The 11,825-nt window shown below is 38.4% G+C and overlaps 1 protein-coding gene across 1 annotated transcript in view; it reads right to left on the bottom strand.

Moving 5' to 3' along the window:
* Positions 1-1,757: 1,757 nt before the first annotated feature.
* CNOT6L (CCR4-NOT transcription complex subunit 6 like) overlaps positions 1,758-11,825 on the bottom strand; it is a 70,065-nt gene continuing 59,997 nt past the window's right edge. The window contains 4 exon segments of the mRNA XM_043970481.1: positions 1,758-3,551; positions 6,005-6,207; positions 8,181-8,408; positions 10,453-10,604. Coding sequence (XP_043826416.1) covers positions 3,339-3,551; positions 6,005-6,207; positions 8,181-8,408; positions 10,453-10,604 — 796 coding nt within the window. The 3' untranslated portion in view covers positions 1,758-3,338.

The raw sequence follows: 11,825 nt of genomic DNA, 5'->3' as shown, positions 1-11,825 counted from the left end.
ACCGATTTTCTATATCGAATTTTAAAAAGTTGCCTATATAGAATGGTGTTGGGATTCTTTTCTCTGCTTGCTTTTAGGCAGTGCTGTTGCTTAAAAGTTGACACCAGGCACATTTTTAAAAAACAAAGTCAACAAGCAAGGAGCAGTATAAGGACATGAGCCTTTTTCAGATGTCAGTCCTGAGGATGCTGCGATATTCCCCATTACAATGAATAAAGCTATGAGGTGGGCACTGAGGCCCAATAGATATGGTGATGCTACATGCTCTTAAATGACCAATGATGGCAAATGGTACAATTTCCCTTTCCCAAACACTGTGTTCTATCAGATACACTTTGAAACCACATCTGACAACTTAAAAAAGCATAAATCACAAACTAAAAATGCCCCAATTTTTCGTCTCTTCAGAAGATCTGCAGCTCAATGGCATAAAAGCTCTTTTATTCGAAAAACTGGAAAGCATCTGGGTGTATGTTTTACTTCCAGAGAATACACACGTTTTGTCATTCTCTTCTTTTACACTAGGTACTGTCAAAGATCCAAAGGACCTACATTGTATTTTAGTAAGACAACACTGAGGACAGCAGCATTTCTGATCACCTGAACAGGTAGCTCAAAACAGATACTACTCCTTTTACAAAGGGAACTTATTAGGACAAGGGGTTTGTGGGTTTAGGGTAGTGAGGGACTAAAGGGAAACCGTACACATGAAGCTTGGGATATCAGGTCCCAAGGGCATGTGTGCCACCAAAAACATAATACAATTTACCCATTTCAACATGAGTTGCTACACATCTACTCAAACCGTGTTAAAAATTACACAGGATAATAAATGGTCTGAATGAGTGCATTTGGAAGCAGAGAGAACCCAATTACACACCTTCCTGCAACAGAGTGCCTCGGTCATACACAAAATAAACTTAAGCTGTTTACAATGTTTCCCAGTTTTTTTATTATTTTCCCCATAACATTTAACTATTAAAAAAGTTTATTATTAATAAATGGGCTCCTCTGTGGTTCATATACAATCATAGGTGAACGTTAAATTCCATTTTATACAAACATCTCAAAAATATTGGGAGTGAAGTATGGTAGGAAATATTGCTCACATTGCTAATTAACATGCGTCTATGAAAGGAGTAAAAGTGTTTTGTTAGTGCATACCTCCAGAGCAGAAAAGCCACCCAAAGTACAAGATACAGGAGCTGATGAAAAAAGGCAATGTCCACAAAATTAAGTTTTTCATGCTATTCTACTTTCCAGTACTATACTTTAGTTACTCTCAATTACTTGCATGGCTAAGATGTTGAATGCTTGAGGTATATAAGAAGGGATACCTGGAAAATCTGTTATCTTAAGGATTTTTTTTGGTGCTATAACATTTTTAAAATAATAGTTTATTTACATCCAACTTCACTCAGCTACGACGACGTCCAATTTTAACAGATGACAGACAAGGCCTCTATCACCAGGCACTTTTGAAAAGGGAGTTTAAGCTTCAGCAAAACCATCCGATGCAATCCCACAGCTGACATCACATAATCCCACCAACCCTCCTCCCACAAAAATAAACCCATCAGGGAATAATATTTTTATGTAGCCTGATTAATTTACTATGGATTAAATTATTATAAAACAAAGGAAATGCATCATTTCAAGACTAATAAAACAGCCTAAGATATCAGATCTGGAAGAAACAAATTGTATATATATATATATATATATATATATATATATATATATATATATATATTTAAAACTAATTAATTTAAATTTTGACCTACATGTTTTTATACGGAGAGACAAATATAGGCTATTTTAAAGTTTCACTCACATAATGGAAAATTTTTTGTTTAATAAAAATATCACATTTTGAGACTAGAAACAGTAAAGTGCATGAAAAGTTTAAAATATAAATTTCAGGAAACTCTTATAGCAGCAAAAAAGCAGAATAAAGAAAAACTTAAAAACACAGACACGACCTTTTCCTATTACTGTGCCATAATTAACATCAAACAGCCAACTAATTCTTCCCCCACCCCCCAGAAAATTGCATTATGTTTACTGCCTCCTGAGGCACAGGTGTTTTTTTTGCACTGGCCCCGCCTGGGCATAAATCACACATTTAAAGAGCATCAACAGTCGGGAACGAACCAGCAGCTTCTTAATTCAACCCTGACAGAGAACAGAAACAAGGATTTTGTAAAAGCATATGATGGTTATTTGGCAGCTAGGGTCAGGAAAAATAATCCAAGGCATGGTCTGGAGCTACTCTCCCTGTTGTAAATCTCCCCAAATCCTTCTTAAACCAAAGAGGTCACCTGGCGGCTACTTCCTCATTATATATACACCCTGGGCCATGCCTAGCATTCCTGTGACTGGATCGTTGTCCTCTTGAACCTGAGGTCTCTGGCTGTGTCAGGGAGATGGCCGATAGGTCATATTGGCAACGCTTTTGATATTCAAGGTCTGCTATGCAGCAAAGCAAGGAGGAAAAAAAAAGTTGGATAGGACTAGACAAAAAAAATCGCCATCTATAGGAAGTATGCACTCCACCATCAAACGGATCAAATTTTATTTTCAAGCCATGTGGCAATGTGTATTTCCCACTGTTTCCCCAGTAATCAAGTTGAGAGACAGCTCTAGGTCTCACCAATAACCTAAGACCTACAAATGTATAACAGGTAAGGGGGTCTTATTTGTGTTCGTCCCAAAATGCCAGAAAGTTTGCCCAACAAAACACTGTACTATTAAGCGCTTTATTTTCAAAGCGTGTATTTGTGTGTGTAGATCACAGTTATATACATAGATACGTACACACACAGATGTATTTACGTTAAGTATGATATACTAATGTGCAGAGTGAGCTGGAGAGGCAAACCGGTTTGTAGTAAAGAACAAGCATTTCCTTGCAAGAGAAACCGTTCCATTTTCCAATTTTCTTAATGTAATTAAAAGAAAACATTTTATTTTAAAAGATGGATAGCTCATTTTTATATAATTAGGCAGAAAATGCTTCTTGGAGCAATAAATACATACTGTTGGACCTTCAACTGATCATTTCTCCACTACGAAAGCTAACTCTTTAATAAGAATACGAAACAGGCCCAATATTTAAAACACACTAAATTAAAAACGCAGAAAGGGAGCAATACTTTGGTTCCAGCCCTAGTGCCAAATGATACCACTATGCACCAAAATGTGCAAAATCTTATAGCAAACACATAATGAAAGGAGCCTGAAGAAGCAGCTTAAGGATGGCCATACTTCACTCCTACACACTTTGATTTACAACTGTACAGGTCCATAGATCCCCGCCTCGGCAGGGCTGGACGCCACTACCTCCGATTGGGCAAGTGAACACCATTGACGAGAGGCAGGAGGGGAGGGTGGAGTTCAAGTTGTGTTAACAGTGAGAAGTGGTCTGAAGGGATGTGCGGGTGTGGACACCCAGTGATGTTGTTCTCAACCAGCCACTGAGGATCTAAAGGCCCCAGGACACCAAGCACGTTCATATGAGTCTTGGAATAGAAAATGTAGTCAATCACACCCTGTAAAGAGATTGGGGTAGGGGATGGGGAGACAAAAACAGGCTTTGAAATAAAACCAACACAAGATACAAAAACAATACACAATTCTTAGAGCAAACTGAATTTACAGCATCTCTTATTTAGAATAGGGGCTCAAAGACATTTTAGATTTTCCAATGTGGAGATTTTTTTTTTACATGACACCACCAAATTTTTAACTACAAAGCTTTACATCTTCAGAAACTGGGTATAGCTATATTTACACAAGCACATCTAGCCCTGTAAGCCTGGCTGGTGAAACTAGCAAGTTTGTTTATAAAAAATTTGTAATTTGAAAAAAGTAAACTAGATCCTAGACTGAGACCTGAAGGGGCCTGTCTAATCCAACTCCCTCCTATTACAAATACAGACAAAGATATTAAGGGCCTGGGGAGACTTATCAGCTGCCCAACATCATATACAGGGAGGTTTACGCTCATCCTGAGATGACTAAAGGTTCTTTCCACTTTATCACATGGCAAAGAGTCAAGTCATCTATCAAACTACTTCCAATCAGTGTTTAGAAACGCAGAAAGGCACAGCTGGGTTTCAAATAGCATGTGCACATATCCATATGTATGCAGGTATATATTATAAACAATGCTACGGAGTGGGTATAATTCTCCAAATAGATGCCAGGCTGAAGCCTGGCTTGGGGGAATCAGTCTATGCTATCCATCACAATGCCTATAATAAAAGTAGGATCCAAATAGCTCCAGACTGAATAGCAATGACTACGAGGAAGCCCAATGGCTGCAGGACCTCCTGGCTCCCACATGGCATGTGGGACAGTGCTGGGTCTATGACCAGCCATTAGACACACGCACTACACTGGAGGTACTCACTGAATGCTGAGAAGCAGCTTGTATTAGGGCTTCTAAGACCTGCGTCCAGAACTAGCTCACACTGGGGTGGAAAGTTGTTGTGGAATCCCCTTCTTCTCTGAAATGAGGTCCCACAAACTCCAAAGCCACATGGGGCACCGCCTTTCAGGGCAATGTTTCCATACACATAAAACATGATGGGAGGAGTCTAGACCAGAAGAAGGAGTGAGTCTACAGTGTTCTCTCTCTCACTGGGGAAGGACAGAATCTTCTTTTGTCTGGACCAGCTGATTTTATCACTAAACACCATGTCTGGTGCTTGCATTATTTAACTTCCTGACTGTTTTCAAACCAGCAGCTAGCTGCTGCAGTGGATAGAGCACTGGCCCTGGAGTCAAGAAGACCTTAGTTCAAATCCAGCCTGAGACACTTAGCACTTACTAGCTGTGTGACCCTAGGCAAGTCACTTAAAGCCAACTGCCTCAACATAAAAAAAGAGAATAATTCACTGCTTTCAATGAATAATCTCTATAATTGCTCCATATAATTTTACAACTTTATCCTAATATTAAGTTTAAAAAAAGGCAATAAGGACAGGTTTGAATTTGATAACCTTTTGAACATGGAAGAATGATTGCTCAATAATAAAAAGGGTAAAAAGCTAAAAAGGACCCAATTCAGAAATCACTTTCTTTCTTTTCAACACTGCTATGCTGGATATCTTAAAACTTCCTCTCCTTCTATTTTAAACATACTCCTACCAGATGCACTTTGAGAGACAGCAGGCGTTCTACAAGTTTAGTGACAACTATGGACAAACTGTGACTGAAATCTTTCTCCAAGTTTCTCCTGGAAGTTAGGAGTGTGCTGGTAAGAAGGACTTCAGGGCTGGGGAGGATAAATAACAATGGATATACTGACATCCATTACCCAAGAATAGTACCCATGCTATGATCTCTTCTAGCTATAGGAAATAAACATTTTATTTGTTGGGGTTTTCCATACCCTGCCCCAAATGAACACATTCTAGAAACCACATCTGAAATAATCTGTTATCACTTTTGATTTAACTCAAAAATAACTTGAGGAGTAAAAACCTGACATTTCAAAGGAGAAGTAAAAACAGTTGAGTCAAGTCTCAAACGTTTCTTGTCCTCACTGGAACAAATCTGAGAGCAGAGGGGGTGCGTAAAGGGAAAAAATGCCAGGGTTTTTTTTGGTTTTGTTTTATTTTGTTTAGTTTTGGGGTGTAGGTGTTGTTGGATCAAATTCTGTGAGCACATGTAAGGGCTAAATGGGAAAAAGGATCTTATTTAGGCAATCCTGAAGCTATGTCAAAATTATGTTTCTAAGCTGCTTATTCCTCAATTTAGGGGTTTCCACCATTCTATCAAGGTACCAGTTATTTTAAATCTGAATAACTGAAGGTTCAGCATAAAGTTTTAAAATGCTATCCAAGTCATTCCTTGCAATTTTAGCCTCATTTGTGGCCCACGAATCTGAAGTTTCTCACATGCAATCTGGCCAAACACAATAATGTAAAGTCTTATCTTTCAGGACACGTGCATAAGCATAAAAAATTTGCATGCCAAGCCCAAAGTTGTCACTCACTTTAAAGTCAAAGGTATAATTTGTGTAAGGCATCAAGTTATTTTCATAGGCGCTCTGGAGCTGGAAGCCATGCGTGATTCTTCCTTCTGAGGTACCGTTTTTCCCACTACAGCTGAAGTTCATGAGACACTCGTTATAGCGCAGTTCCTTAAAATCCTTATGGTTGTCGGCTACTCCTCCACTGCTCAAATATTCCACAACACCTGGTGGAGGGAACAAAGGAAGGCTACCATTTCTATTTCTGTCCTTTCACAAGGGGCTGCCCATCTCATAACCAACCCCAGCACAGAGTTAGCAAGATGAACAAACTTGGTTCACAGTGGTTTCAGCTGAACCTAGGGGTGGGACAAGTGTATTTAAGAGCAAGCCCAGAGCAGTCTTGGAAATGCCCCAGGTTTCTTGTGATTCCCCAGGCTGGAAGTAGAACCACGACTAGACTAACAAAACAATGCTCACTCAAGCTTTCTCCCAGTGTTTTCAGAGTTTTGCCAAAAAGGACCTCTTGAAAGAGGTGTATATGTATTCTGGCACTAACCATTCGTGGAAGTAACATGCCAAACACACAATACAACCTCAAATCATCTACGCAAAAAAAATTTTACAGCAAGGAAGAAGACAAGGTTCTTTTTTCTCTTGAAGGCTGAGAAACCAGCCTCTATTTTATGACTCAGCTTAGCCAGCAACATGTCTATTATCTAATAAATGGGCAATTATACAGAATAGGCTATTTATTAGTAAGCTAAAAATTAACAAACACAGCATTTCCCTCAAAATTTATGGGTTAACTTAATATACACCAACAGAAAAAAACATTTTTTAAATGGAACTTAAATTGCATTGGAATCAAGACAAAGAATTCATATCCATAGAAACTGGCTGTTACAGATGGCTTATATATACATTGTCCTGCTAAAATGATGGAGGGAATGTGAAAAAATTAAAACACTAATGTGCTGTTGGTAGAGTTGTGAACTAATTCAACCATTCTGGAGAGCGATTTGGAACTATGCCCAAAGGGCTATAAAACTACACACACCCTTTGGCCTAGCAATATCACTTCTAGGTTTGCATCCCAAACAGATTTAAAGGAAAAAAAAGGGGGAAAGGACCTACATATACAAAAATATTTATAGCAGTTCTTTTAGTGGTGGCAAAGAACAGTAAAATGAGGGGATGTCCTTCAATTGGGAAATTGAGTTGTGGTATATGATTGTAATGGAATACTATTTTTCTAGAAGAAATGCTGAGCAGGATGCTCAGAAAAACCTGAAAAGACTTATATGAACTGATGCAAAGTAAATTCAGAAGAACGATGTACACATGGACAGTAATATTGTACAATGATCAATTGTGAAGGACTTAAAATGAAATGTGCTATCCATCTCCAGAGAAAGAACTTATGAATTCTCAATGCAGACAGAAGCATGCTTTTTAAAAACTTGCTTTATCCTGAGGTTTTGGTCTGTTTTCTTTCACATGATGATTAATGCAAAAAATGTTTTTCATGACTGCACATGTAATTGGGGGAAAATAAAGTATTAAACACAAATTTTTAAAAAACAACCTCCTCGGGGCAGCTAGGTGGCGCAGTGGATAGAGCAGTGGCCCTGGATTCAGGAGGACCTGAGTTCAAATCTGGTCTCAGACCCTTGAAACTTATTAGCTGTGTGACCCTGGGAAAGTCACAACCCCAATTTTCTCACCCAAAAAAACCCAAAACAAAACAAAACAAAAACAAAAACAAAAACAAAAACTTCCTCCTGAGGAACTGGTACCATATTTGGATCTGACATTCAATAAATAAGTACTTAGTAATAGCTAACAAGAAAACCACCCAAAATACTGCTTTTATGTCATAGGTTTAATCAGCAAAACACTCAGGGTTAAAATTTTTACATTTAAATTTAAATTCTTTAAATGATATATTCCAAGGATCCAATCAAATTCTTTAAATAAAGGCTTCTAAATTACTTTACAGAAGATAAAAGTTTTATTGCCCAGCAGAAAATTTTCTTAATGGCCCTCTGATTTCAAAGTACACAACAGTTAACCATTATACCAGAGACCTAAATGATATGGAAGATGAAACATCTCTCCAGATATAGACATATCTGTATCTAGATTAACCAAAAGTAAAGGCAACATTTATGGCAAAGCTGAGACATGTCATAAATACCTGAATCTGGCAATGAATTAAGATCCGCACATAGCACCAGCGGGATGGAATTAGGGTCTGCAGATGGACTACCAGGTCTACTAGAGGCTTTCTCCAGGATGTTTTTTACTTCCGAGACAAACATCATAGTTTGAATGAGTTTCACATCAGAATATTCTGGATCCCAATGCATATGGGCATTTGCCACAATAAGTAGCTGTTTGTCCACAGCATGAATAGGCTTCATACCTAAATTCAATTATTTGAAAAAGACAGAAACAAAAACGTCACAATCCCTATGGACATTTAATAGTACAATATCCAAACAACTGGTATCCAAAGGTTTCTCAAAAATACCTATTGAGATCTTTTGGACTACTCTCATTCATTGAATTATTTAATTTCTACCTTCCTTCTTCAACAGTGAAAATGCATGTTTTCAAATCAGAACTGCTGAATGCCAGGGAATTTTGCTCTGGGAAATAATGTTCTGGAAACCAATAGTGGCAAATTGTTTTAATTACTATTTATGGCATCTTAGGACTCAAACTTTGCTAAGTAACAATCCACGTGCCTCCAAACATACAATACAGTTAAAAAAAAAAATCCAGTCACAGACTGGATGGATAAACTAATTTAGAATATAGGTTTACAGAGAATCATAGTATATTAGTCTACGCGTCTTGAACCACCAAAGTAGGACTTTTGTTTCCATAATAAAAAGATCCCATTCATAAAAAAAAGTCTCATCCCATACAGTGCACTGTACATGTGTAGGGATAAAATATTGATACCCAATTATAAAATTCCACTGGCTAAGCTGTTCATATCATTTTAATAGCTTAAATTATATCTATACATCTATATATACATACACACATACGCATATATAGACATGTAAGAATGCCAATAAACAGGATTTCCATAAAGTTCTTGTGCATACATATTCACTAATAATCTAAATAGGGTGATGTGACAAATGAAAAGGGACCCCCATAAATGAGAATACAAATGGTGCCCTAAGGCTAACAATACTGGTCAAACCACTCGTACAATATGACAACCACAGGTACCATTGTAGCATGTTTGTGACCTCTAACCCAGAAATTCCATTATTGGGCATTTAGGTCAATGGGAGAAAAAAAAAAGTCCCAAAGAACAAATTTTCAAACAGCACCTTTTTTAGAAGCAAAAAAACCTACAATCAATCAGAAGAGGTAGAAGGAGCTTGGTATGTGGGATAAAGTCATGATCCCAAAGGACAAACCCTTGCTTTGCCACTTATCTGTGAGCAGAAGTGTTACACCTCAGTTTCCTTATCTATAAAATGAGGTTTGAATCCGGTAAGTTTTATAATCCATTCCAGCTCCATTATAAAACCGAACTGGGCCTTAATCTGTCTACTCACAGCCGAATGCCCAAAGAAACTGATATGTGAAAGCTAGGGCCTGAAACTGTGCTAGAAAATAACCAATGAATATTAAGAATTCAAAGAAATGTACAACTGATATCAATTGATACTGCGCAAAGCAAACCATAATAAGTAACTAATGGACATGGAAATGGCTAAGATTAAAAGCACTGATCAGAGATCCAGTAATTCAGATGCATTACTAGAACACATTTATGAGTGAAATTTTGCATAAAGAATACTCAACTTGAGCAGCTAGGTGGCTCAGTGGATAAAGCCCCGGCTTTGGAGTCAGGAGGACCTGAGTTCAAATCCAGACACTTGACACTAGCTGCATGACCCTGGGCAACTCACTTATAACCCTCATTGCCTGCCCCGCCCCCCCCCCCAAAAAAACTTGAAAAAAGTTTGAACTCTCACTTAGCTAAACTGAGAGAAAGGCTAACATCAGACAGAGAAGGTTATGGGACGTTTCAACTTGCTACTTATAAATAACAAAAGGTGTTTCTCTTTTCCCTTTTCCTGCCCAACCATTCCCAGTGATCTTTAGAAGGCAATCAAAAGCTAGGTAGCAGGAAGAAGGGCAAAGCAAGCAACCAGTTCAGAAGGGCAGTGAGTTAAAAGACCTAAAAAGAGTGACTCACCAAAAAAGGTAATTGAACATACAGGGTTAAACTGAAAACCGTAAGCTAATGCAGCTACAAAAGGGAATGCTCATGTTTTCTGAATTTGGTCCCATTTTCGAAGGACCTCTTCCACCACCCTTGTTAGCCAGTCTTCTATTCCCTCATAAAATGTCATTTTGTTCGCACCAGAAATTTGATCACAAACTGAAATCTAACATAATGAACCAATCAGTTGTGATGTTCCCTGAAGTCTCACCTGCTCCAAATAATTCTTTGTGGACCTCTAAAACCACAGCCACGCCAATGTTATCCTTCGTCATGACTCTGTTCAGCATGGCTTCTGATCCATCGGAATTCGCCATGGCAACCTGGTTAAATTCCACCGTGTGCTTCTGCACCAGCGTGAATCTGGAAGGCACAATTGCATTTGAATAGCATCTGGGGCAATGACTATGTCAAACCTTACAGCGGCTCCAGAGAAAAGTGCTTTAGGGATGGAAGAGATTCTCAAACAAGGGTCACTTTTGAAGCCTATTTATCTTATTGTGTGCATTTAAAATTGTGATTTTAGCATGACGTCCACAGTCATCAACCTGCCCACAGGGTCCCATGAACATCTTGGACAGAGGGAGGGCATTGTACAGGGGGAATGTTTATGTTCTTATAACTGCCTCCAACTGAAGGCAGACTTCTCACTCCCCCTGCAATGGTCTACCTATGGAAAGTCTCAAACATCTGGGTCACAAGCACTCTTCTTTACCAAGTCAAATCCTACCTCAGACACTTGACACTTACTAGCTGTGTGACCCTAGGCAAGTCACAACCCCAACTGCCTCACCAAAAACAAAAATCCCACTACATCTTGTTATGCCTAACACATAGTAAGTGCTTAAAAATGTAATTTGACTTGACCATATAATACATTCAACATGGTAGATCCAAAGTGTCTTGCTTAAAACTTTTTTGAAATATAACACCAAATAAAATAAGCATTTCCACATGTGTCGTGTAACGGAGAGTAGGACAGGAAAATGTGGAAATCCAGCAGAATTTAAAGGAAGTAAATATGGAAAAAACCAACAACAACAATAATCACATGAGGGAACTTTTCCCTCATTTTTTAAATTCTGGTGACAAAGGTCCTTCTGACCCAAGTCCAACCCCTATCCTGAGGAAAGCAAACAAAAGCCTTTATAATAAATGTGCGTACGACAGAAAGCCATACCACATAAGGAAACTTTCTGAATCCTGTGTTTGGGGAGGAACATGGCTTGAAAGATGTTTTTCTTTACAAGACTATTACTGGACAAATCATTCCCCTGAACTGTTCTCTTCACCCTCCATTAGGTTCATACAGTTTTCAAGGTTTCTCTGAAACTGTCCCCTTCATTATTTGTGCCATATAATCCCAAGTCTCCAATTTTATTAAAACAGAAAGAGCTAATACAGGGGGTTTAGGACATGAGGATTCTTTTTGAGGTACAGGCCTAGAACTGTCAAAGCTTTGTGGGGTACCCATAACCTAATGAGTTTAGAACAGAGTTACAAACAACTCCAAAACTGCATTAAGTGCACCTATTTTCATGAATCACTTTGCCTTTTTCTGGCCATCTTTGCCAATCTGATGGA

Source organism: Dromiciops gliroides, chromosome 6, assembly GCF_019393635.1.
Source record: "Dromiciops gliroides isolate mDroGli1 chromosome 6, mDroGli1.pri, whole genome shotgun sequence".
Taxonomy (NCBI): Eukaryota; Metazoa; Chordata; class Mammalia; order Microbiotheria; family Microbiotheriidae; genus Dromiciops; species Dromiciops gliroides.
This window is presented reverse-complemented; position numbering and strand designations above follow the sequence as displayed.